Raw genomic sequence first — 27,691 nt, forward strand, 5'->3', positions numbered from 1 at the left:
ACCAAATGAGCGATTCAGTCTGTGGGGGAAATGATGAGTGAGTGTGTGTGTGTGTGATGTGATGTGTGCCACAGGCAACATAATGTTAGAGGGGGGTTGAATTCAGGCGAAGTTAAGCTCATTGTTTAAGAATGCAGAGATATACAGCGCACATCACAGCCTTTCTGACAAAGCAAGGCCAGTCAGCTTTACCGGGCTAAACTGCTGACTCTCTGTAAACGTGTAACCTGATGATGCCATGCTGGAGAGAGATGTAAGAAGCGTTGATGCTGCTCACAGTGTATGTTAGCTTTCGCCTCCAGGTTCCCATTGAGTCAAGAAAATACAGTAGACTACCAGCACTAATATATTGCAGTAATACTTGGTAACTTTTGATGCTATAAATTCCTGACCAACTTTCAGTTGAATAAAATGTGCAACTAACTCATGTGCAGACAACCTGGACCCCTGCAGATGAGTCTGGATAGAAGTTCAAAAGAAAGTCTTTAGCTAAATGGATTACAGCCCAAACTGTTGCTTTCTTTTCCTTCCTGATATCCATTATTGTCATTAAGCACAGCTCATGTATTACTCCACAATGATTACCTCCAGTGCCAGCTTTAATCATAGCAATGGCATAGCTAAAATTATACACTTTGTGGTACAAAGTTACTAACAACTGAACCCAGACACACTCTCACACTCTCACACTCTCTCTCTCTCTCTCTCTCTCTCGGAACTTTGCCTTTGTAGCCATTATTCCAAGAATCACTTGACAGTTTGTAATATTCGAAATGTGTGACAATACTTTCAAATTTAAATAGACAACCAGAATGCTGAGCTTTTGGCATTAAAGGTCTGATCTAGACCCTGTAAATGCTGCAATAGTAAGACATGTTTAATGAAGGCAACTAGCTAGTGCATGGTTGAAACTGAGATATGGCCAGCTGTTATCAGTTTCAAGCTAATGACACGTTCTTAAAATCTTTAACAATGCATAATGGAGAAAATGAGTAATGCCCAACTTTACAGAGGGTTAATTTACCTCATGAGACTCTGCACAGCTAGAAAAGTGTTTCAATGGACTTTGGAAAGAAAAAAGAAAACATGTCTACAGTACATTACTGAAACAAGCAAGCTACTTTTACTACAGTGCCATCTGTGGCATGGATGCTGTACTGAGCCAATCTTCTAAGACACGCTAGCCTTTGGACAGACCATAACGGAAGTTCAACAGTAAAAATGAATCGGTAGTTGTGCATTTTATAACAAAGAGACATGTTTTCTATGCTTTAATTTATCTGAACACTTGCTCAAATAAATTTGGACCCACAGTCCCTCCATACCTGCAGGCCAAGGATCTTTGATGGAAATAAGACTACTTGTGGTCTGAGCCTTGTGGATGCTATCAGGCACCATCGTGCCTGTCTGTCTGGACGCTGGTTGGTCTGAGATGTGCCCTGTGGTGTGGGAAAACCCCAGCTTGGTGGATTAGATGAGAGAAAAGGGGATTTGCTGGTTAAAAGCTGACCTTTGACATGCATACAACGGCCTTTTGATTCAGCACATCAGCTCATTCTGTTTTCCGCCTCTGGACTTTGCAGTCACTCTGTCACATTCACTGTCAAGCCTTAACAGGATAACATGGGTTTATTATGTGACAGAAGGCAGTTGGGACTGTGCAGACTGTCTAAGTGTTACAGCACAATACTTTGCATACGCTGGACAGACACTAAAACCGCAACACTATTCATGGAGAGAGTCAAAGGTGAGTCTGCGGGCACTTCTGATCACATTTGCAGGTGCATATTTGGCTTTTATTTTTATAAAACCTATTTGGCCATGCATGTTTCCAGTGTTGGATATCCTAATCACAGTCAAAGCTAATTTGAACTCTTTCAACATCACATTCAAAAATTGTTGGAGTCTGTGTGCTGGTCACAACTACAAGAGTATCAGGTTGAGAAATAAATCGCAGAGGGACTTTACAAGGGAAGGCTACATTGCTGGTGAGTTACTTGGCTCTCTGGTTTCACAAGATTTTCAAATAATACAAATACCTCCACAACTCAAGCACTCTTGGGGCCACACCACTCCACAAAAGTCTGTTTTTTATTCTTTTGATGCATCTGTTCCACGTTTCATGGTGAGGGAGTTAACCAAATGTCACTGGCAAAAGTTTTGATACTGATAACCTTAAATAACTTAGTTAAGGTAACCATTTAAAATGAGGGGCCAGTTTCATAGTGACTTTTCATCTTTGCAAACACGTTGTAGCTAAATTTGATATTTGATTAAAATAAAGAACAGAAAACTCTTCATGCTCTTCTTTGGGAGGTTTTTGAAACAGTATTCAGATCATGCAGCTTAACATTTCATTCAACTGTGACCAAGATCATACATAAAAAGAAACTTTTTTTTTTAAACCCACTCAAAAAGTCTGACGTCAAATGAGCAACACTAGCCTCTTCATTTCCAGGTTTTTTTTTCCCCTTCTCCCATGTCTGCTTACCGCCCATATTCACTGGTCCTCCTATTGTCTTACTGATAATACACAACTTATCTGGCTTGTTGTCAAGGCAGCAGCAAACTTAGAGCACATTCATCATTGCCTTGGCAACTGGTCAACCTGCACAAATAAACTCGGTCAGATGAGTGATAAAGATTGCTGGAGAAGAGAAAAAGAATGAGTCTAACCTTCAAATATGCAGAGCTCTTGGCGGTTAAGCTAGAGAAACAGAACCATTTTGCAAAATAAGGGTGATGATGGCCTCAATCAAATCACAAAGATAACTTTGTCAGGTGTCTCCATTACCAGTTCTCATTTCTATCCATCTTAATCCAAGTGATTCAATGTCTTTGTCTTTCGTTAGCGCCCACGCTGTTTTTTTGCAACACACAGCCTTATAGGAGAACGTAAAGCTACTTCACATCCACATGTCTGAACTGGCTAAAACATGTACCATGCAAGTGAAATGCACTTAAATTCAACCTGAGTAATTTGTCACATATCATCAGCCTATCCATTTACCTTTTCCAGATCATGTCTCTCCACTCTGTACCTAAACAGTAACACAAAGCATTTAAGAAAAAAGCACTTTGGTATACAGAAAAGTTCCTTGTTGATTGCAAAGTATAAAGAAAAGAGTCAGATGTGAGGGCGTCTGTCCGACAGCTTAAACTGAGCTGAACTTGGGTCATGCAAAAGGACAATGATCCTAATCACATCAGCATATGTTAAAGAGAAAGGCTGAAAAAGAAAATAATTAAAGTTTTGCAGTTGCCCAGTCAAACTCCAGATCTCAACCTGACTGAAATGCTGTGGTGACGCCTTAAGAGAGCTGTGCATAAACAAATTCCTGCAAAACTCAATGAACAAGATTGTAAAGAAGAGTGGGCCAAAGTTTCTCCACAACAATATGAGATTGATAAAGTCATACAGAATAAGATCACTTTGTGTTATCGCTGCTAAAGGTGCTTCTACGAGCTACTGAATTATAGGGTGTATGTCGTTTTTTCGCATACACCCTATAACTAACAACTAATTTTGGGCAACTGCAAAAACAAACAAGCCAAAAAAATTACAGCCACTCAAATACTGACTGTCTCTCTTATAACAGCAGCAGGGACACACAGTGACCCGGCAGCAGTGTGCTTGAACAAATCTAACATGGAAATTCCTCATCTTAAAGCATCTGCTGCAAACACAACAAAGCACCTTTGGAGTCCACGCCTTGACACCTCAGAGCTATTCTTGTACTATCTGATGGACCAGGTAGTACTAGAGTATCCTAGATGATCCAGATCCAAATATTTCAACTCTGAGGTTCTTATTAAAAAAAAAAAAAAGAGCACATACAAATAAATAAAACTAATAAGAATAATCAATAAATAACCATCAGATTCTTAAATATAGTTATTGACACCAGTTTTTGACTAAAACACCATAGGAATGAATACGGACCTGCCAGCTATAGCAGAATGTTTCCAAACACTTTGTCAATACCAAAATGCCCCCAAAATTTACAACCACAGCCACAAAAATAAAATGTTATCCATTTGCTGGTGTGTGTGAGTTCTAATGTTTCGGTGAGGCAGTGCTACTTCTGGCCTTTATCAGAGGTAGCTGGCCATGCCTCAGAGCTGTCTTCGACTTTTTTCTGCCCCCTCTCCATTCTGACTGCACTCAGATCAGTTGATAGATACCTGTACAGTTTGGCAATGAGAGCCAGCCTACTCTCTCATCCATGAAATATAGGCTTCACTTAAGAGCCTCTCTGCTATTAATACTCTCTCTCTCTCTCTCACACACACACACACACACACACACACACACACACACACACACACACACACACACACACACACACACACACACACACACACACACACACACACACACACACGGGCTTAAGAAAATGCCAGATACACAACAGACAAAGTCCATGAACCAGCAGAACAGTAGCAGAGCATTACAGCTCATCCAGCATGCCTATTAGATTCAGCATTGACTCACGCAAACCTGCAAGCAGAACGAAGACGACACCTCGCCCACTCTTCAGATGACGACAAATTACACACAGAGACAGACGTGGGAAGGGAAAAGAAACAAAGATGAAGAGTGAAAGGGGCTTTGGAGGAATAGAAGACAAAGGGTCAAAGCTGTGGCGATGTGTGCAATTCATCCAAAACGTTAGAATTTCCTTTTTCAGCTAACAAACTTGGTCAAAGTGACGCATCGACATGGTCCAAACTCAGTCCTTTTTGATAGAGAGGTTATCCGGTTCCTTTCTTGACTAATAGATGACACTCAATTCTCTTAGGTCCACATGCCACTTAAGCCAACCAATATTGAGGAGGCTGGCTGAATCAATAAACCAATCAAATAATTTAACAATGCAGAGTCATCAAGCTTCTGTTTTGCAATTAAGACAAACAAGGCTTTGTGTTCCACTGGGATTTGGGGGTCTGTAAAAAACAGGACAAGTAATTAAAGTAATGGGAACGTCAAAAGGAAACTGTCACCCTTTCCTAACATATGAGTTTTCCCCAATAAAATAATGATCCACACCACGCCAGTGTCTTCTAGTGCTGCAGGTGTGAAGCTTTGCTATTATGGAAAAATCTCTCATCTCTGATATTCCAGTTAACACATTAGTCTATGAGGATTTCAACTTGGATGAATCCATGTTGCGCTTGTACAATGCTGTCCTCTGTTGGCTGCAAAAAAACCCCAAAAAACCCAAAACCAAAGAACATTTTATCCCCTCCAAATCACCACAGCTGAGGAAGTATTCCAAAGACAAGAAATGCCTGTAGGATTGTGTGTTCAAATTGTGGTGTTAGCACAGCTCCTTAAGGCTTTTCCCTTCCACACCCAGCCTGAATGAGAACAGGTGGCTAGACGGTGAGAACTGAGGAGGGGGGGGAATAAAACAAGAGGAGAGAATCAAAGAAGGCTTTGAAGTGGAGCACTGTGTAAACCTCTGCAGCGGTCTGGCAGTCTTTAAACTGCAGAGATGAGGAGATGCATGAATGGAAGGATGCCAGGACTGAGAGAGGAGGCCACAAGATGAAGGGTTAATGAGCTGAGGTGACGCAGTGATAAGTGGCACTATGAGACAGAATGACTACAGGTGTATGAGCAGGAAACAAGCAATGGAAACTATTGACTGGGGTAAGTATAAGCTAATTACCCTTGCATTTTATTTTAGAGGCAGAACAAGGTGACATTATACTACTGTCAATCTTTCATTTTCCACCAGTCTCACCTTCCCTGTCAGTCTAACCACCCACCTATTCCTGAACTGAGAAATCAGTTTACTGATGAACTGATGGTCAAAGAATTTGTTTTTCGGCTTCAATGACTTATCAGTCCTTTAAAAGACAAATCAAGAAACTATTTGCAGTCTCTAGGAGCTTTTTATTTATTTCAGTTCTTAGTCATGTTTGCTGTATGGGTACAAGGCTGCAGGGAGGGTTAAGGCAGTCTGAATAGAGATATGCATAAAGTCAGTCCTGATGACTTTAGTGTCTCCCCCTTTTTCAGTTTAAGTTACACTAAATGAACATATATCAAAGGTTGCCACAGGATCAAATGCAAGTTTGTCATGGATTCCCCTTCCACTTATTCTGTAGGTATCCACACTAACTTGGATTAGTACAAAATATTGTACAGTCATAGCTGACAGACAGTTACACTTGTTGACCTGCTGGCTTTATTCTCAATGACAGTTCAATGGCAGCTCAACACACAAAGCCTTTAAGGTATGGATCACCACCAGGGCGAACGCCAGGATGAATGAACATGACTAGAATGTAAATCAAGGGGAGTTGCCAATGTGTGTTAATGTTGGAAAAGTTAAAGCAAGAGAGAGCTGAAGGCTTATCAGGATGTTGGGCCAAAAGCCAAACTTGTATATGGCAATTATCATAATGAGTTAATGTCATACCTCAGGAATAGACGGGGAACTGTTAAGAATTTGGAAACCTTTTGAAAAGAATTAACAAGCTGACGGCATGAATTAAAAGACAATGGAGCCAATCAACCAGTAAACAAAGTGGTTAATACAGTTCAGTGTCTATTAGACATGTTTGCCCCCTGCTGGTCAGTTTATTTTCACCACATAAACAAGAAAACAATTTTAAAAAGTGCTTTTTAGATCATACTGATATGTGGTATATGAATATACTGGTCTTTACAGTTTTGCTTTTTAAGAATGTTGAAATTTAAAACCATTTTAAAATTGTTAATAAATTGTGTTATATGACATTTGTTACACCCCCCCCCCCCCACCCACCCACACACACACACACACACACACACACACACACACACACACACACACACACACACACACACACACACACACACACAGAGTGATTATATAATATGTTATATTAAACTATTTGAAACTTGGCATGTGAATACTGTAAACTGCAGGCACACCGTTTTTTAATCATTGAATCTACTTTTACTTGTACGTAGTCTGTCAGTAAACGACTACAGCTCTAATGATAGAGAATTACAAAAGCCAATTATGCAAGCACAGAGTTTAGAAACCCAACTCAGGGGGTCCTGTTACACTTCCAGAACCCACCTGGTGGATGATATGACACCGCCTGCTGACCTACACCCATCCTTCTCTTAGGGATCAAATTGATCTGTTGGTGAATGCACCACAAGCTGCATCTAAACCAGATGTGAGGCTCCGTCCTCACAGATTCTACAAATGAGTCCCAAACCAAAAGAAAAAAAAAAAAGAAGAAATCCAGTATAATGCCAGTCCATCACAGTGGATGAGATCAGTCGATACTATTGTGTCGGGAAAAAGAAGTTATAAACGTGTTCGTGTATTTTCTGCAACAATGTGCACAATCAGTATTAGAAAGCAGGGAATATGTTAGAATCGTGTGCTTGTTTCAAACAAACAGTCCTTTACCCATGCTTATCATTAAAATTCCCAAATGCAGAAGGGAAGGCATAGTACGGGAATTTTGCTCAAGCCTATAATCTCAGCCTGGCTGTTCAATTTTGATTCAAGGATATCATTGGAATTCAACAGGCAACCACCAGCCCTGCAGGAAATCAGCCGGCGACATGTGTAGGCCATCCTCATTTCCGTGACCAACATACGTAATCCCCATCTAGACCAGCCTGTTACAGTCAATTATGGGGTGATTTGGATAAAGAGGAATATGAGGAGAAATGGCAGGGGGAAAGGAGCGAGGGACAAAGCCAGCAGTTAATGAAAGCAGAGAAATAGGAAGGGTTGACTTTAGCCCGACACGGTCCGAAAACCTAAAGGTCAAACTATGATTGATATCACGGAGTCAAAGCTCCCTAGGCTTGCATTATCTGTAAACATCAGGCATAGAGCCAAAGTTCCTGCAGGTTTGTGAAAATAAAACCCCTTCAAAATAAACCGCCAAAGGGCAGAAACAAAACATGCCATTCACACATTAAAAAGCCAAGTTTATTAGTAAAGTATTTTGCTTCCTGACCCATATGAATGCTATTAGGAGACGCTGCTGACGCATTCTGCATCCAAACAAGCCCTGAAAAGGAGAAAACACAGCAGGTCAGGGAATGTTTTCATCCCTGGAAACTATCAAGCAAAGATGCTTACCATCTACATGCCAATACACTGACACAGCTTTGGTGATAAATCTAAAGTTTCCATTATCTGGCACCGGCCACCGCTGGCTTCCTTCTCCCTTCCCCCTCACCTAAGACTGAGTCTTCTTCAGTGCTGCAACAGCCAGAACCCATTCAAATGGCCGGGCACCCTGACAGTTTTATTTGCCAGATCGTCTTGTTAACACAGTGAATTGAGGGGCCCAGCCTGTGTTATGCAGATCACACCAGGTTACCGAGGGGACAGACGTCAGCAAGCCATTCAGGGCCGGGTTAAAACTCAACCGTGATCCCTCTTATTCTCCTGCAAACATCATCTCTCCTCCTTCCTCTGTCCTTTTCTGCTTCTCTCTTTATCTGCTCAGAACTGCTTTTAGACAGCTGAAGTTTCAGCCAAAGCTTCGCTGCACACAAGGGCAGTCTTTGTCCAGCGCCAGTCAGCTCTGGCAAAACCTGAACTAAACCTACTGCCTTAAATTAAGTTTTATGTTGTGCTGCTGGAGGAAATGAATAACTGCTAATGGCAAGATCTCATTGGATTTGCAGTCTGATTCATGCCTGGACTGACTCAAGGCTTCAAAAACAGGTTAAAAACAGGTTAAGCGACAGTAACTTTTCAGGTGTGAAAACACACTGGCGTCATGCAGAAGAGTCATGTGATCCGGCGGGTCAGACAGCACATTCACACTCAGGGTTAATGTTAATAAGGCTGGTAATGAGTCTCATTAGTACAAAGAAAATCAATCAAGCCAAAGGCAAGTATTAAATATTTAGCAGGAACATGTTGAGCGAAGAGAATCCGCTCCTATCACTAACCTACCCAGAGCAGCCAACTTGACTTACTCTGTTACACATGGACACTAACACACAAGCAGCCAGCAAACCGAAACTCTTTCATGTGTCCATTTTGTATCCACATCAGGACAGCAACTTCAAAGATCCCAAAAGACGTTTAGATGTCCTGGACCTTCCACTGAACCTTTAACATTAAGCAGACCGGAACCATTTGGTTTACTTTGGTCTGTCTATGTTTTTATTTTTGTGCACAGGTCTCTCCAGAAAAAGAGCTCTCAATCTCAGCAAGATAAATGAAGTATCAATAATAATTATTATGATCGCATTTGAGTAAAACAACAGCTATAGCATATTCTCAAAGGGATTGCCTCCTCACTTTAGCACAAATAGCTCATTTCTATAAAAATGTGGAAATGGAAGAGATTTAACCAGACCCCTTACTCCATTCAAAATTTTAACAGGACATTCAGCCATGATCCTTCCTATTCTACTCTTAATATTCTTATAAAAAACATATCCCAATATTTCAGACTGTATTTGGGAAAGATAATAATCAGAGGGGGCATTTACCCTCAGATTTAGAATGGTATTTTTTGCTACTTTATCAAATGGCAAATAACACAATATAAGAACAAGGGATAGACAATATAATACACAATGATAGACAATATAAGGGCAGGGATAGCTCAGTAGGTAGAGTGGTTGCCCCATGATCAGAAGGTCAGGGGTTCGACTCCACTGAATGGATACCCTGAGGTACCCCTGAGCAAGGTATCGTCCCTACACACTGCTCCCCGGGCGCTGCATTGGTGGCTGCCCACTGCTTCACTGGGTGAATGGGTTAAATGCAGAGGAGTAATTTCCCTACGGACTAACACATACACAATACATTTAGAGGATTAAATGGCAAAGAAAATGTCAATGCTGAAATTCTCTTTTCAATACATACATTTATCAGCGTTTTAAATTTATATTAAGAAATATGGCAGCAACACAAAGAGAGCAACTACCTGAAATCCCAATAACTCCCAAGACTAATCCTAAATTATCCCAGATAAGAAATCAAGCTCGTCATCAAATTTAAATTCAGCTTAAAGAAAAGACTAAGAGTACAACAGTGTTTTAAGTTGAGTCCATCAGCAAAGCATGAACCTTCAGCATACATGGATATATGAACCAAAATGTCACGGCAGATCATCCAGTAGGGTGGATATTACCACATAATCTATTACAAATGTGTGTTGTTTTTGTCAAACAGCTACTGTGACCAGAGCATACAGTAAGTGTACACACATGCACGCACACATTTCCCCCCTTCTCATTCCTATCTCTGACCCAAGGGTCACTTTAAGTCCACTGCATTGCAAAACATTACAACTACGCCTTAAAAAAAGGATAATAATTTTTTTTAAGCATGAAAACCCATTAAGTTTGGCCTGGTATGGAAGTAGGACATTCCTTAAGAAGTTACCCTGTCTTTTTCTCTGTTTAGCCTCAGACACAAAGACTTGCTGGAGCAATAAAACAGCCTTTTGCCTCAGCACACAGTCGTGTTCCTGCAGGCAGTCTGTGTCCACTGACTTTTTTATTCCAGCTTGGTGGGGGTAGAGGGTGGGGAGTGGGTTGACTTTTTATTGTGGGACTGCACAGACGAGCAATTAAAGGCTGCATTCCTGAGGCTGCCGTTGCCTCTGTATAGTTACCGGCAAAGGAGACTGGATGGTCTTTATGGCTCAGAAACTCCCAGCCTATTGTGGATTCCTATCAAACAGACAAAACACTTCATAAATCCACGCTCTCTGAATGAAATGTCTCCGACCCAGCTGACTTTTGTTTTACCAAAACACTGCAGTGAGTTATAACGTCTTTTTGATGCGTTCTACATCTGTGAGAAAAATGGTACTAAAATAGTTCTAACATGCTGCAGAACAAGGTCATACTTTATAGGCTGCACAGGTGTAAAAACACAAACCTCTCAGTGTTACTGAACTTATAGTTTGGAACTTCTCTTCTCCATGTAAGCCTTACTAGGGGGCGGGGTCAGGCAGCCTATTCTTTTCCAATGCTCACAGCATCTCCACAGTTGCACAAGCACAGTCACCGGCATTCACACTCTAACCCAATCCTCCCGTACTCCACAGCAGGATTACGTCTTCCAACAATATGCAGTTTGTTTCGCAGCATAAGCACATTTATACCCTCACAGTTGTGACAGCGTGACTGCAGAAGCAGCAGGCTTGAATCCTTCCTGCTGCATGAATGGTCTCTACTGTAAAACTATTATCCTGGAGCACACAGGGGCACAACAATTGTTTCCTCACAGTATGATGCATGGCTGACTCTATTCAACAGCCCAAGAGTTTGGAACAGTTCTTGAAGAAGAAATCACAGTGTTAAGAACGGCTGCTTTGCCAAACTGGGTGCAGGAGCACAGCAAATGACTCTCGCTTTAACCCTTTTCGATGAATGAATGAATGAATTCAGTGACTTGTAAAGATGTAAAAAACAAAAGAAACATTGGACCTTCCCCCATCACTGGTGTGATATGGATCGCTCACCCATCTGGGTGAACAAGTGCTGTACCTCCATTTGTGCAGGGCAAAGCCAGGACACTGCTCTCCACAGGTGACACAGGGCTGTCCTCTCTGAGTCTCATCTGCAGGGTTCTACAGAAAGAAACACAGGTCACAATAGCAGGTCCCCTAAACTCCTCACTGCATGGGGCTTTAAATGACTGTCGTTAATTAGCTGGTAATTTAGACTATTTAACGCATTGAACGCATTGCATTTTTACCAGTGTAACACTATTTTAAATGACGTCCCTAATATGACTTAAAAACACATGGGGGGGTATTTGTAATGGAAATATGTGTGTGCGCTTCAGAATTCGCTCAGAAAGCAACTGTGCGCAACAGAAAACATCATCATGCTGACTGTGCTGTTGTGTCACATCTTGAGTTACATATCTCGACAGCTCAGATTATACTGGATCTCCTTAGCAACAGGGCAGAGCAGATACAGAGAAGAAAACCACACAACAAACACGAGCATACCGCGTGCAGTGGGAGCTGAAGCAGCGCTATGGAAACCTAACTTTATCCTGCCAACTTACCGATCTGCTGGGATCTCTTCTCTTGGAGCTGCGACTGAACATGACCGCTTGAACCCAGAAGAGCAGATGTACAGTCGTGCGCTATAGAGACAAACTGAGCACAGAGAAAACTCGGGATTAAAAATAACAATAATAATTTTAAAAAATACCCCTCAAGATTTGTCTAAAAGTGCGCAAAGCGCTGGCGGCTGTCCTGCCCTATTAACCTCCTTCATTAATGAATGAAGCCTCGCTGTTCCGGGTAACAGCTCCACCCTGTTTATCCACAGCCAATGGAAATCTGGCAGTGTGGGGGGTTTTTTCTTCTTCTATTGGACAAAAAAAGAAATAAAGAAAGCAGGTTATTACAAAATTTTCTTAAAAGTGGTGATTAATTAATCAATTTGTTGTGTTTTACTTAAAAGCTAACAGCAAACTTGGGCTGAAAGTTGAGCAAGTTTTAAAAGTCACATATTTTTAAAAGAGAGAGAGAGATGTCCACTTATTACAGTGGATGGGTACAAATAACAGAATTATCGCTGAGGAAATACATGTTCCTGTTTCTTGTTTTTCCTCTATTAGAATGAATTAATGATAGCACTTTGGTCCAAAATGGAAAAAGAAAAAAGCGAGTAAATAATGCAGTCTTTCTTTTACTTTACCACAAACCTGCACTGAGCTCTCCTCTGTGCCTTCCTCTCTTTGGTCTGACAGCGTTGACTCTCCAACAATCGCCCTCCATTTATCACCAGAGAAAAGGCTTTTTAACATCAGTGTAAGACTGATCTGACTCACAGGCAGCTTTTATGCTGCTCTGACAGCCAACTTAAAGTTCAGGGATGCAACAGTAATGTGTGATGGTTGCCGTGCACCGTTTTGGTCGTTTATATTAGACGTAATGGGGTTCCTTTTTCTTTCTTTTTTTTCTTTTTAAATGAAGTGGTAAGATTGCACAAATGTCACTGCTGACTAATACAGCTCCACGGTCAGTTTAGAGACTTGCAGTCGTACTGCTGCGGTGCACAGCTTAAGAAAAGGAGGCTGAATTTCGACATCTGTTTAGACTGTTTGAAAAAGCGTCTCTTGTCAGATTGGGTTTTGGCTGATAAGAACGAAGACAGACAACCCTGCAGGTGTTGTTTCCTTTAAAGAGGATGAAACAAGGAGCAGACAGACAAACTGGGAGATGTCTGCTTGTCTAAGGACAGAATCACAACCTTGAGATAATCAGATGTAGCAATGGATGAAGGCAAAAAGCATCAATAGTCAAACGATGGCAGTGTGAAAGAATAACAGAGAAACAGGAAAATGAATCCACATTTGCTCACAAAACAGACAATTACCTTTCAAGATTCAGGTTAGCTCACCTTTGCTCGGGGTCATCATTTGAATGACCTTTTAGCTACACGAAATTCTTCAGTGTTTTGTTGCCTGAGCACATGGGGAAGAAAATGTGTGATTCTTTGATTGTGATTCTTCATTGTTGCATACAGTAGAGTGCAAAGGCCTTTAGCCATCTTTCATTTCTTTATATTGCATCAGGAAAATGGGAAATGAGTGCAATGATTTATTGAAACATCTGCAAATATGCATTGAGTTTGTAGAATTCTGATTCTCTTGTAATTTCCTGAAGTATTCTTCAGGAATAGTTCTCCAGATGTCTTGAAGGATATTCAAAGCTCTTCTTTGCATGTTGGCTGCCTTTTGTTATATTCTCCATCAAGATGATCTCAAACTGCTTCAGTAATGTTTAGATCTGAGCTCTGGGGAGGCCACTCACCGACTGTTCCATTGTGCTTTCCTATCCAGGTATGTTTTTTCTGCATTGGCGGTGTTTGGGAACAATGGCATGCTGAACGCTGGCCATGCATGCAGACACTTTGCAGATGGCATTGCATGGTGGATCAAATATTGAAGCTACTTTTCTGTATTCATAAGTCCATCATTTTTGACAAGATTCCCAAACCATGAAAAAGCCTCCACCATGTTTTATAGATAGCTGTAGACACTCACTGTCCATCTCTCCTGACCTACTCCATATATATTGATGATGATTCAAACCAAAAATTTCAGATTTGGATTTATCACTCCATAAATCCTGTTACCAATGATTTTCTGTCCAGTTTTGTCTCCCTGCTTCCGTTCATTAAGCCATTTTTCCACTCAGACCATTTGTGAGTGGCTGCTAACAACAAAGTACTTAAAGATGCAATTTAAAAAATGCACACTTTGCCAAATTGTCTGTTATGACACAACATTGGTTCATACCTTGAGTTAGGTGCCTTTTTGTGCTTGAATGATTCCTAGGTCAGTGTTAAGTTGTTCAATGAAACAATGAAATTGAAAATGAGTGAAAAAGAAGGAGAACTATTAGTCATGACCACTATAAAATTAAACAAAGCCTGGCTGCTAAGAAGGAAAAAGAAATGAGGAGTACCTCAAGATTTTTGAGCATTTTCTGAAACATATTTACTGCATGCAACAAATACAATTTGTGAACATGCAGGAGCCTGCTCAGATAAATAACTTGGTGACAGAAGAGAAAAAGAGAAAGCATCTGTGGCAGTATAGTAATAGGAATACAAAGGAAGGGGAACAGGCAAGAAACTGCAAGGAACATATTCCAACTACAGTAACAATGCAGAACAGTAGATGTAAAATGGATTAGATTACAAAACAATGTAATCTGTAGAAGAACACCTAGGCAGTTTTGTTTTCTTCATTTTAATCATAATTTTTTTTTACTGTAGTATATTATTGCACAAGCTGGGATAGACTCCAGCGCCCCCCGCAACCCTGAAAAGGATAGGCGGGAGCAAATGGATGGATGGATATTATTGTACATAGTAGATCTATTCTATTTTTCTATTGAAAATGCTTTTTCAAGTGCTTTGATAATGTTTCAAAAAATGTGGCAAGGCAGTTGAGGAAAAAGTGTAACACATAACGCCAGTGTATCTGGGTATCCAAATTATTTGTGCGTGCATGCCGGGCCTCAGGCTTACTGCTAAGCCTCAGTTCAAAGTCAGCCCAGATTACCTTTAGGAATGATGATGATAATGATGGTGAGGGAAGCTGACCCTGGGGACTCATGACTTTAAAATTCCCCTCATTAACTCTCAGGTTAAGAGTCTAAACAAGCTTGGCAGAATCAAAAACAGCTTTCATGCTATTTCCAGGAGCAATGCAAGAACTAGGTGGCAGTCAAGAAAAGCTCCTTTTTTGGTTGCATGCTAAACAGGGTAAAGTGAGTTTTTTTAATACAGTGAACTGCTGCTGCCACACGCTCAGATCTTCTAATTAGGTCAATTTTTGCTTGTATTTTTTCACCATGTAGCCTGTGAACCTTTGACCTACAGAAGTCTGACAGAGCTGATTTTGAGTCATTGTTCGCAAGCTTTTGGAAATGCCGTTCAAAGGTTCTGAGAAAGCCTAATACAGCAGCTTAGATCACACATATAATCCTTGTGGGAAGGTCTGTGAGACAAGGGTGCAAAAAACAGTCATATAAAGGTATGGAGGCTACACAGACTGATCGCAGTATGAGTATGTAAATATGTAAATGTTCGTTTATTCATTTCCCCAACAGTGGAAAAATCTGATATATACTGTGTCAGTTTGCGGACTTATTGTTGGAACACTTGTATCAAATATTGCCCGTTCTCTGTCTCCACCTATCCCTAACTATCTTGGTAACGCACTTGCAGACTAATCAAAAGGCATTTTAGAGGAAAGAGAAACCTCTAGCACCTCTGTGGTTTTCTTCAGTCAGCGATAAAAGTGCTCATTCTTCAAGGGAAACATACCTGATGAGTGCTGTGGATCACTGAACCTGGAGATAAGAAGAAAAATAACAAGAACTTGTATTCAGCCTGAGATAACACGCTGCTGGAGTCTGAGTAGATGTTAATAAGAAATGATATCAAATAAAGGCTGTAAAGATTAAAAGTGTATTAGTGTGTCATTGTAAAATCCAGTCATTTAATCAGATATGACATCTTGGATGAAAACCTGGAAACAGTGGCAGATCCAGTCTTCCAGCTAAACATATCTTGTTTTTTTTTTTTTTAATCTTTATGTTAAATGCATTTTTACCATACCTGAGAAATTCATCCTGGCTTCTAGGAGCGATGAAACTCGGAGCAGGATTTCATTTGTCTAAATCTGCCGAGGAGAGAAGGCTTCTCCGTAAGTGTTTTCTTTCCTTTTCTGGAATATCTGATGCAACGGAGACCTGCTGACATGCTGCAGTCATGATAGCAACGCTGTTAGACTTTTTTAAAAAGGGGAAACACAGAGTTCTCCAACTGACCCCAGGGCTGTTTGCACATCTACACCTGAATCACGTAGTTACGTTTAGACAAGCCTTGTGGAGCTGCTGAGAGCTCCTCTCTCCACCAAACTGACTTCTCTCTCTTTCCTTTTCACACTTTTCCCCATCTCCTGCTAAACAGCTGCTCTGAAGCAGCATTTCACTCAGCCTGCTGACAGACATTTGAAGAGTCAGCCTCAGAGTGACTGGCCAGCTCCTGTTGCTATGGCTCACCTGGGAATACCAACACAAACAGTAAGAAAAACTAGAACACGGAGGCTGGTGCAAGGTGGTCAGTGCTGCATACTCATGCCTCCACACAGTTGGCACTTCATTCCTTGCTCCATTTAATATTAATATCAGGTTACGTACGTACTGTCTGCTGAATACAATCAAGCAAATATTTTATGTGCAGCTTTCCACATGGAACTGAGCTTTGTGGACCTGGTTTAGACAGTGTTAAACATAAGGCCCGGGGGACAGAACGAGACTGGCAAAGACTAGAATCCAGTCCACTGGATGGCTCTGGAGACTCTGAACTTTAACTGTATTCATTAGTTTTACAGTTTTTCCTAGAAATAAAGAACCAGACTCTTTCTGTTTATATTGCCCGATGTGCATCTGCTCAAGAGGCCAAGTTCCTCTGTGCTCCCTTTGAAATGAAGAATATTTGCTTATAAAATTTAGATTTTGTTTCATTTTGTTATGGACAGAAAATGTCTGACAATGACTGGATGTGAGTCTAAACTGGCACTGCAGTTTAGGGATCTGCCAACTATAAACATTCATCTTTTCCTTCTGCTGAAAACTTGGTGAATTAGATTTATTTTGGAGGACCAGTGCTGACACTTGGTAAATGACCCGATAATTCACAATTATGAAGATAGACAGAGGTTGGATTAGCTTCCACGCTTGCCCGGTTAAAAGTCCGACTGCTACAACGATGGCATAAAATGTGTTACCATATAAATCAGAAGTGCTACGGAGCGAGAATTTTATGGTGCAAACATTAACCAGACTATCATCTTCCCATGATTTTTTTATTTTATTTTTTATGGCGGGTATTAAAATCGGACGACACGTGAAGGACAAACTGGAGTGAAAATGATATATAAGTGCAAAAAGCAGACAGACAAGTGCACCCCAGGCATTTTATTACCCACCAATCTTTGCTTCATCTGCTCTCATACATAAATCATCCTTTTCACGCGGCACCACCAAACTGTGCTTATACAATTTATGCAAATATGACACACATAAATAAACGCACTCATAAAACAACAAACGCTTGGCGAGATGCTTCATTTTATGGCAATACTGTGCTGTGATTCATAGTCGTTTATGATCGAGGCTTATGTACATTCACAAGAAAAGAAAATAATAATAAATATTTGCATATAAAACAAAGAATATATATGAAGACAATAATACACTTTTATATGTCTGATAAAAATGCAGCAGGTATGCAACAAATAATAATAAGATAAATACAGTTAAATACAAGAATCCCTTCTTTTATGACACCTGAGAACTGCATTCTGACATTCGCAGTGAGAAGAGCACCTGTCAGCTGTGGTCTTCAGTAAGACACAACACGTCTTCTTCCCTGTGTCTTTTGTACTTGTTTGGCGGCAGATTAAAACTGCACTGAATTCCCTTTTGGCTGAATGTGCACATTTTTATATAAGGCACTGAAACAGCACCATATGGAGCAGCTTACATGCACAAATAAGGCTTCTTAATCAGATGTAGCTGCATGATGTACCACACAGAACAAACAGAATACAAGGACAGCTCACAATACTGCACATCAGTGGCTTCATAGATACAAAACCCAGACTTTTTACACAAAATAAGAAGTACCCTGATATCTTCACACAGAACAACAAGTCAGGTTGATCTAAACAGGAGCAGATGAGTATGCACAGTTTCGATAGACTCTTCAAAACAAAGATGGAATAAAAGAATGTGAGGTACAGGAGGTAATGGTTTGCAAGCAGCATCTGGACAGAAATCAGGGCCTGCAGGGCCTGTGAGCTCAGCAGTCTGAAGGGTGTCTCCAGGGATGGACCATCACATTATATAGATCTCCGGAATAACTGCTAGGATTTTATAGGCCTGAGGTGAAGTCTCCCCCCCCCCCCCTTCTCTCTCTTATGAAATTCTTTCAAGTTGCTCCAGATAAGATAACCTGCTTGTTTTGTAAGATCTAAAAGCTAATGGCTCTCCCCAGCCACTGCACACTACTTGAGAGATATGCAGGAACACAGAGAATCTGATGTTTGGTCCATTTAACTCAACCATTTTTATAACCTATACCTTTACTAAACTTTCAGCATCTCCAGGATAGCGGTAAAAATACATGGCACTAACACCTGACCTGTATTGCACCTGACCCTGGTACTCATCATCTGATGAGGCTGTAACTCAGTTCGAAAGATGCACTCTCCTCTTCCCTGCATACGTGCTTGATGACCTAAACCTACAATTAATAGATGAAGTAGTTGTTGATGATTTTGACAAAAATCAAACAACATCTCACTGAGGCGGCGAAATTTGGACTTTGACAGGATGTAGAAAAAAGTTGAAGTAGCTGTACATAGAGTCTGATGTACTTACTGCAAGAGATCATCTCATCACACAAAAGGAGGAACATGAACACCTCCGTTCAGTGGCCAACATAATGGCCATCTACACATGCGTCTACAAACTCTGAAGCTATAAAAAAAAAAAGGCCGATAGCTTGGAGACACCTCGCTGCATGAGAACCACAGGTCTGGTGAGCATCACAATAACATTACTGGATTAAATACAACTTTAATAATAGTTATTTAAAAAAAACTACCCACCAACAACAGCAACTACAACAAAAATGGCTGTAACAGAATTACTGTGGCGTAATGACAGTATTAAAAAGTTAAACAGGCAAATGCCAAAATACAAAGCGCATTACTTTGGTAAAAATCTCACAAAAAGGCAACTGTGTGGTGTTATTGCCTGATGCACGGTGTGGTGCTTTGGAAAACAAAACACTTAAATTACATTACAGTATAAAAAATAAATGGCACAGTACAATAAATAATAAATTTTATCCATCTCTTTACAGTATTTACATCATTTTAAATTACGCTAAAAACACACAGGAGGAAAAAGAGGTTGTTTGGAACGGTTTGAACTCAAAGTTGGCTGTAGCACCAAGGAGGGACATGTTCACACAATGAGCACCTGAACACAACACTGCAGATCAAAGAAAGAGAGATAGAAGACATGAGCCACGAAAGCCAATTACCCTGCAGAGTAGCAGTACATCAAAAAATGCATTCGGTGAGCGCAAAAGCAGATTATAGTTCTGTTTTTTGACAGAAAATTTTTCATATTTACATATTGTTATCCATGTTTACCTCACCTGTTTGATGGCTTTGTGTTCATTCCACTGTTATGGGCAGACTGTGACCAGAGGACGGTATACATTTACCACAATAGCCTCCACACATTCCTGACACTCTGCTGCCATCCTGTGGACACGAGAATAATAACATGGGTACTGTGACTATCTGCTGTTTCAAGAATTTGAGGATAGGTACAAAAGAAGCTGAGTGAATTCTTCTCTTTAAAGTTTTGCTTTTCTTGTTAATGATTTTAGGAATCTTTGTAGAAAAGATCCTGACGCGTAAATTTAAATGCACCCTGAAATGTGTTGTTTTTGGTTTTTTTTTTTAAAAGACCAACCCGTTCTTAAACGTCGACATGTTACGCCTCGGGAGTGAGAACGCTCTGCAACCAAAGACACACAATGTCTGAGGCCCACCAAGCAGGTTTGTTTCTAAAGGTTGGCAAACAGCCTCTTAGAAACAAGCGAGAAATGTGAGCTAACAGAATTTCACTAGCGTAGGTAACAGAAGCAGGCAACTTAATAGTAGTTTCATGCAAACATCTAGAAGCAAATCGGAAACTGCATTAGAAGAGTGCTCCAAATTCACTATCCCATGACATGAAAGCCAAAGCGCCTAGTAAGCGCTTTGTCTGATTTTCACTGGAGTGTTGTCTTCATCCCGCTGTCCCAACAAGGCTTTATCTAAACTGCCTGGAGTGCCCAAAGGAGGGCCAGCTGGCTTTGGATGTCAGACTCCGAACACTTGTTGGCATCTCTACTTCCTCCTATTTTTGCCCTGCCAAAAAGCACTCTCCAGCCTGATCTCCATTTCAAAAAGTGGAGGGTGGTTGTAGGGGGCACTTGAGAGAGAGCAGCTGCTCAATAAAGGTTCTCTTTCAGCAAGGAGCTCTGAACACCGAACCTCCTTTGGAGCTATGTCTGCTTAATCTGCAGCCTGTGCAAACACAAAGCAAGTATGTGAATTAATCCTCTGGGCATGTATGTGATGTTTTACCTGTGATTTTTTTATCGTCTTCACTACAAAGGTGCCCTGGGACATCCAAGAGGTGTCGTCAGCTAGCCTGAGCCCTGTTCCTGACAGGTTGATCTTAAAGCGGCCCTAAAAGGACAGATGGATGGAGAAAGGACAGAAATGCGAGTAAATCTTGCTCTCTGCTTCAATACAGAGACCTTTAAGTGCCTGATGTGCAGTGAGCTACAGAAAAATAAAGAAGCACAACATCACAGAGTAGGAAAGGGGTTTATTATTATTAAAAATATATATTTGACTGCAAATGAATTGTATTATTTACATAAAAGACAACTTATCATATAGATTAGATATTAGATTATAAGAAAAGCAGTCCTTGGTCAGCTGAGCAGTTTATTTGACATTTTATTTATCTATTTTTTGCCACAGTTTGGCTTTTCTTGATATGAAAAGCAAAATAATTATAATAGATGTCGTCATCCTCACCTGCGGACAAGGAACGGCACTGTAGCAGTCTCCAGCTGTACCAAATGGAACACTCTTGCCTTGGTGGGTAAACGCAAACTGCCAGTCTGTAGCTATAGATCAAGATAAAGCAACAAAGTGATCTCGTAAAAGGTCTCTCTAGGCATTAGTCGCTATAGTAGCTCGAATGAACCTTAATAATCGTGACTTGCATCTGCCATGGTGAGCAAATCTTATGCTATTTACCTATAAATCCAGCCTGCGTTTCAGGCTGAGCCAAACTCATATCAGTATAATTCCATCTAGTTAGAGCAGTTTCATTTAATCCCCTCAAGCCTTGTAATTATGTGTTCCTTAAATGGACCTTAAAGACATCTTGAGCCCATTAACCCTCGTGAGCATGAACATAATTAAATGCCAAAGGAAGTTCTCATTTTGAAGTAATGTGGAGTTAACATTTTGCACAGGATGCTGTGAGACTGTGGGCAACTTACTGATGATGTTCATCTTGCTGAGGTCCAGGCGGACTTTGGAGAAGGTGGTGATGCCAGCGGCACTGTAGTCTCTTCGACAGTCGCAATCTTCTCTTCTAGAGCCATTGGCTGGACACTGGGTGGGGTCATTGAGCCTGGGAAAACACACGTTTGCCAAATAAGCTTGACATCTTAACTTTACACTTCCATGGAATTTCTTCATTTACAGAGAACATAACACTGCCAGGAGTCAGGTGGAGTTTTTGTAATGAAAATGGCTTTTTATTGTTATCCTCCTGTTTACCTGAAGCCAAAGATCTCTGAAAAATTCTCCCCTTCACCCGTCGCCAAGGTGATGTACTCCCGTGGAGCCTCTGTCTGCATTCCAGCACAGAAGACCTGAGGAGGAAGAAAAAGCAGCAGAGGAGCAAGAGGGTAAGTAAAGGAGGGAGACCAGAGGTGGGGCAAAGGGAAAGGCATAGAAGTGATAGGAAGATACAGGAAGATTTGTCAAAGTACAAACAAGGTGCAGAGGGGAGGAAAGAAATAAAAATAACACTCGTAAGGAGTTGAAAAAAACGACAAGAAGAGAAATGTTAAAATGAACAATTAAAACCCCCTAAATCCTGCAAGAGCTTGTGGATATTTTGGCAAATGATAGTATGTAATGGTCAGACAAAAAGACAGATTTCCTGTGTTACATGAAAAGTACTACATCTATTTGCAACCTCATATACAAGCCTCAGTGGCTGAAAAGTACCTAAAGATTTTAGTGAGAATTCATTTTAAGCAGCCGGCACAGTTAAGTGTGCACGTGAGGAGATCAAAGATGTGAGCAGTGTAGAGGAGCATTCTTTGATCCTCAAATCGGACCTTCTTAGCTTCCACTCAAGGAAAATAAGCAGAAAGCAGGTTTGATGCACTTTTGCTCTGGCTTCACTTTCCACACCTGGGAGCCAAGTCCATCTTAATATACATAATATGACAGAAACTTTTCCCAGTAGGATCTCTCCTCAAGACATGCTGGAACACCTTCATTTAACTAATATAAAGGTGTATATATTTGGTATATAAAGCTTTTTTAAGATCTTTGTCTTCTGTAAAACACAATGACTAAACCAGAACTGTTTGTGAGGCTCCTTTTTCATGACGCTGGGGTAGAGGACACAGTGCAGGCGACTGACAATATGAGTGGAGATTTTGGCTGTGAGCTGAGTGCGAGCGTTATCGGGATGACTAGACGAGATGCACCATAACCTGGCTTCAAACTGTTCTTGACGGAGTCAAAACTACACTGATAAACACAGCCAACAGAGAGAGATGCACTGAAAGACACAACTGGGGGGATGTGGAGGAGACGGATATGCATATATGGGTGTGGTGGTGGGGGTTTCTGCTCAGGTGCAGAAGTAGAGGTGGGGCAGAGAGGTTCAGGCAGCAGCGTCACGTAGGACTTATGAGCACAGGCAGCCACACACTTACAAATCATCTGGGCCTTCCTAAGCAGCACAAGGCTGGGACCTTGAGCTCTCTCACACACGGAGAGCTAACTCAGGAGGGAAGACCTTCAGGATAATTTGCGTGGGCTCTGGGGCACTGCGCTGGTTAAGGAGCTCGCAGCCTTGTATATTTTACTGTGTGTGAGCACCTTAACTACGTAAAGCTTAATAATCAAAGAAAAATCTTTTCTGTTTGGTGAAATGCTCACCGATTATGTGTCCTTTCATTTGAACAAGCAAATATGTTTTAAATAGTTTGTCACTTCCTATTTTATATGTTAGCAAGCAAGAAATAAAGTCCTGAGTTGTGTCAGTATCATCATTTTATCTACTGATTCGTTGCACTTTAAGGGATTTGTTTGGTACATGATATTCTAAAAGATTTGGAGAATCCACAAAAATCCCTGTATGGACAGGGTCTGAATTATTTAGTTTGGATAGAGGAAATGGAATAATTAACATAAAAAAAACATAAAATAACGGGTAAGATATTAGAAATATTTCAAGAGCAACCTACTTTTCAGCTGCGTTTTCCCCATTATTAATCAAATCAGCTGTGGCCTCACACTGTGCTTTGAGCATTTGTGGTGTAATAAGCTGATATTATCTTACCTTGAGTGTTTTGCCTTGTATGCTGAGAAAATGCTCACTGTCTGGCATGGGGCCATTCATGGTCTGGATCTCTTGACAGCTAGAAGGCAAACGGCCTTGGAGAAACACAAGAAGAAATAAATATATGTTCTGTGGGGATACGGGCTCGCACGGTGCACAAATGTGCAAATGTTGGCAGTCACATCAAGTGGGGCAAATCTCTTTATCGAACCAAAGAAAATGAAACACCCCTCACACTTTGACGTCCCACGGTACCGTGGGGAAGCAAACAGGCTAAACAGTAAATCTTTGATGTTTGCTTCGGCTCATAAATATTTCACTAAAGGCCAGATTTCTGAAATGACTAGGTCGTGTTGAGCCATTCCTTGGATTTTGTCTAATCCTAGTAGTCTTGACCTTTGTTAAAAGAAAGGAGTTTTATCTCAGCACTCACAGTTTGGATTCCTGCAGACCTTTTTGGCTTCTGGCATTACATCTGGGGAACACCCGTCACTTTTCTGACCACCGGCTGATACACACTGCACCGTCCTCGCCGTCACTCCATCTCCGCAAGTCACTGAACACTGAAAGGAAGCAACTTATCATAACAGTCCGAAGGTAATTCTTGCAGGTGAAAGTCTGTCAGAAATTCTGTGTTTGATGTTTATAGTATATGGTTAAGCTCATTAGGTTTTCTAGTTCATTTGTTATTAGAGTCCCCTTGTGTCCCTGTTAAGTCTCCCTTGCCCTTCAAGTGTTTCATGTCTGTTATGTTGTCAAGTTCATGCCGTCATGTCTGCGTTTCATTAGGTTTCCTATTTTATTTTCTAAGAGGTTCTGTGTTTTGTTTTACTCTTTCCCTGTGGCGTTGTTATGTCCACGTTGTGTCTACTGTGCCTTTCTGTCCCATGTTTCAGGTTCCTATGTTCTGTCTCCCCAGTTGCTGTTAAGTTTACATGTTTAGAGTTCAGTCAGTGTGTTTCCTGTTTTACTTTGAAGGTCCGTGTCTCATGTCAGCGTTTCTAGTTTTGCTTCCCTTGTCTCGTCCAGCCTGATTACTCCCAGCTGTGCTCTCCTTCTGTGTCTCATTCCCTCGTTATCCCTCAGTGTATTTAAGCCCTGTGTTTCTCTTCGTCAGTGTTGTAGTTGCCCTCATGGCTGTGTTTCCCTATGTGTCAGTTTATCCATGACCCAGTTTAATTTTGTTATTTTTCGTGCCATTCTGCAATAAAGCAGCTTTTTGAGTTTAATTCCTGCGTGGTGAGCTTTGCGTTTGGGTCCTTCTCCTGCCTGCACACAGCCGAAACATGACATTCTGTCTTCGAAGTGTCACTTTTTTTAAAAAAATGGACACGATTCATTCGACCAGGGTTTAAGCTCAATGCTGAAACACTAGTTGAAGACAAGATTTTTCACATACAATCAGCCAACTGCTACTGTTTTAATGTCAAAGAAAGCCATGAATCATCACTAAAAAAGAGAGTAAATATATTTTGGATTAATTCTATTAAAAAAATAAATTATATATATATAAAATTTAAAGTCAATAGTCATGCCTGGCGAGGTGAAAAACAGTCCATTTTATCATGCATTTAGGATTGACATCAATCTGCCTTTGATATACTGATAAATCGCTATATCCCATTTAGGCAGTCCAGACTCACTCACCGGTCCCCAGATTCCAACCCTCCACTCTTGCAGCAGAGGGCACGGGCCCAGATTACAAGGCATGTAGCTCTCAGGAGGGGTCCCAGGGCAGTTGGACAAAGACTGATGGCCATACTCATAGTTGTCATTCTCCACATGCACCTCACTGCATGAGATCAGACGCTGGCGGTAGCCCTGGCCACAGCTGGCTGAGCACTGGAGGATAGCATAAATCACCGGCATGAAAAAAAGAGAACAGTGTACTTTCCATCATGTGCGCGTCATTGGACTGAAAGGTGGTGATTTGCATGCTCATTCTGAAGAGCAAAGCATTACCAATTTAACTCAAACACAACTTTTACAATTAAGACCTGAAGACAAAAAAATGATCTAGATGTCTGCTTGTTTGACTCTCACCTCAGTCCATTCCCCTGTAATCCAGATGAATTCGCAAGCGTGGGTGTTGCAGCTTTCTATTTCTGGGGGTCTGATCTGGTTCACGCAGTACATCTCGTGGACCTCCCGCTGGTTGTGGTCCACGCACTTCAAGGCTCGTTGTCGCCGACCCGATCCGCACGACTTAGTACACTGTAGAGGAGACAAGACAGGAAACAATCTTTCACAGAGAGTACAAATAGAAAAAGAGCGGTACTATTGGAAACTCTGTGGCACTGCCAAATTAAAGTTGCAATATACAATGCACACACAGCAAGGAAGCTCCAGTTCAAGCAAAGCATGCATTCAGTCATTAAGCACTGCTTTGGGCTATACAGATGTTAAGAAAAACACAGTGCTCACATCCCGTGCCAACAGCATGTCTGATCATAGATGAAGTTTCAACACCTAGACCCTTGGCCCAAAAAAAGAGCTTTTTTCTTACTGTCAGACAACAATCATCTTCTTATTTTGAAAGTAAAACTTGAAGCATGGTACCCATTCATCCCATTCTTTTATAACAGCCCATTAGATCAGACCTAATATAAATGATGTATATTTTCTAAACAGAGCTGCTTTAGCGCAGATCAGCAGCACAGCTTAGTATATCTCTGAGGAGATTTGTGGTATACAAGGCTGGAAAGAGAGACAGATATCTATGATCAGGGTGTAACAATCTAATAGTAAGTGCAGAATTGCGTGATCAGCCCCTGACCTATACTAGATAAATTTCCATTTCAAAGATTGGAAAAGCAAAATGGGCACAATAAAAACCAGTTAGCACCATTTCGTGCCATTGCACAAGTCACCGTGGCAAGTATTAAAAGCATAAGAGCAGCAGAATGAGGTGACTGGGATTAATTTGTTGGTTTTTTTTAATCATGTACTGTAATAATGCCTTGTAAAGGGGCTTATGTGCTGGTTCAGATATTACAACACTCAAGTTTGCAAGAGTCATAAAGATTTATCAAAGGTCCAGAAAGGCTTCCACATGTGTCAGAAACACTCAGCAGTCAACCAGCAGGTCTTTTTCACTCTTAATATCTTTAACTTTGTCAAACAACCGAATTACCTTAATCTGTCATAGCGAGTTGTGCTGTCTTGAGAGGTACTCAGGTTTTAGGTAGCCAAAGATACTATATTTCATTCTGAGATGTACCGGGACAGGATACTGTGTCCTGTCCTTGTAAGAAATACTGCCTGTGTGAGATGTAACTATCTTATGTGTGGGTACAGTGTAAGTGTCTAAAACACGGTAATACTTCCTAGTTGAAATGTTTTAACTGCCTCCAGCTGTTAAATGGGACACCCAGGCAGGGACCCCCGAGCACTTCTGCAGAGTGATTGGACTCTTCTTTCAGAAAGGCATTTCATGTTGTTTAGTGACGCACATTCACCATCACATTAGCAAAGTGAAGAAGGAGCTCCTGGTGCATTTCCCGTTCTAATAAACAGCAAACATGTGCAGACTCTATCCTGCAGAAAATAGCTGATCATTACTTTGCACCAAATAAAAATGGTTAATATTAAAGGGACAGCTCACCCCAAAATCATTTAGTTATTTTTTCTCTGTTGCTCTTCATCTATCCAAACTGACCGAAGCAGAGAAGGAAGAAAATAGTTCCTAAATAAAAGCTTACAGCAAAAGTTGATTTTTTTTTATATCCAAAAGAAAGGTAACATTTCCACCCTGGAGATCTCCAACTCCATCTCTTAGCAGTAAAGAGTACATTTCCCTCCTGGCACTAATAATGGGGCAAGTAACAGGCAGATCTGTGTAAATGAGAATCATTACAACTCACTGAATTCTCAACCAATTTTCAAGCGCTTTTGTTTGAGTATAGATTAGAATAACCATCTGACTGGTTATTGGATCCTCAGTGCCAATTAACAGTTTTGCCAA

At 40.9% G+C, this 27,691-nt stretch overlaps 2 protein-coding genes across 3 annotated transcripts in view; both read right to left on the reverse strand.

Moving 5' to 3' along the window:
- The window catches only part of prickle2b (prickle homolog 2b), an 86,600-nt gene extending 74,336 nt beyond the window's left edge, over positions 1–12,264 (reverse strand). The window contains exons 1-2 of the mRNA XM_026168628.1: positions 12,024–12,264; positions 11,495–11,577 (exon numbers count right to left, since the gene is read on the reverse strand). Of these exons, the coding sequence (XP_026024413.1) occupies positions 11,495–11,577; positions 12,024–12,065 (125 nt within the window). The 5' untranslated portion in view covers positions 12,066–12,264. The remainder of the gene's footprint in view (positions 1–11,494; positions 11,578–12,023) is intronic.
- Positions 12,265–19,407: 7,143 nt separating this feature from the next.
- Positions 19,408–27,691, reverse strand: part of adamts9 (ADAM metallopeptidase with thrombospondin type 1 motif, 9) — a 40,726-nt gene continuing 32,442 nt past the window's right edge. The window contains exons 31-40 of one of the 2 annotated variants that reach the window (XM_026168631.1): positions 25,771–25,941; positions 25,375–25,569; positions 24,161–24,290; positions 23,728–23,822; positions 21,921–22,015; positions 21,638–21,771; positions 21,165–21,256; positions 20,703–20,807; positions 19,721–19,829; positions 19,408–19,551 (exon numbers count right to left, since the gene is read on the reverse strand). In XM_026168631.1, coding sequence (XP_026024416.1) covers positions 19,740–19,829; positions 20,703–20,807; positions 21,165–21,256; positions 21,638–21,771; positions 21,921–22,015; positions 23,728–23,822; positions 24,161–24,290; positions 25,375–25,569; positions 25,771–25,941 — 1,107 coding nt within the window. In that variant the 3' untranslated portion in view covers positions 19,408–19,551; positions 19,721–19,739. Of the gene's footprint in view, positions 19,552–19,720; positions 19,830–20,702; positions 20,808–21,164; positions 21,257–21,637; positions 21,772–21,920; positions 22,016–23,727; positions 23,823–24,160; positions 24,291–25,374; positions 25,570–25,770; positions 25,942–27,691 lie in introns of those variants that run through there. The other variant, XM_026168632.1, reaches the window with a different exon arrangement.

The sequence above is a fragment of the Astatotilapia calliptera genome, chromosome 5, assembly GCF_900246225.1.
Source record: "Astatotilapia calliptera chromosome 5, fAstCal1.2, whole genome shotgun sequence".
NCBI classification, from domain to species: Eukaryota; Metazoa; Chordata; class Actinopteri; order Cichliformes; family Cichlidae; genus Astatotilapia; species Astatotilapia calliptera.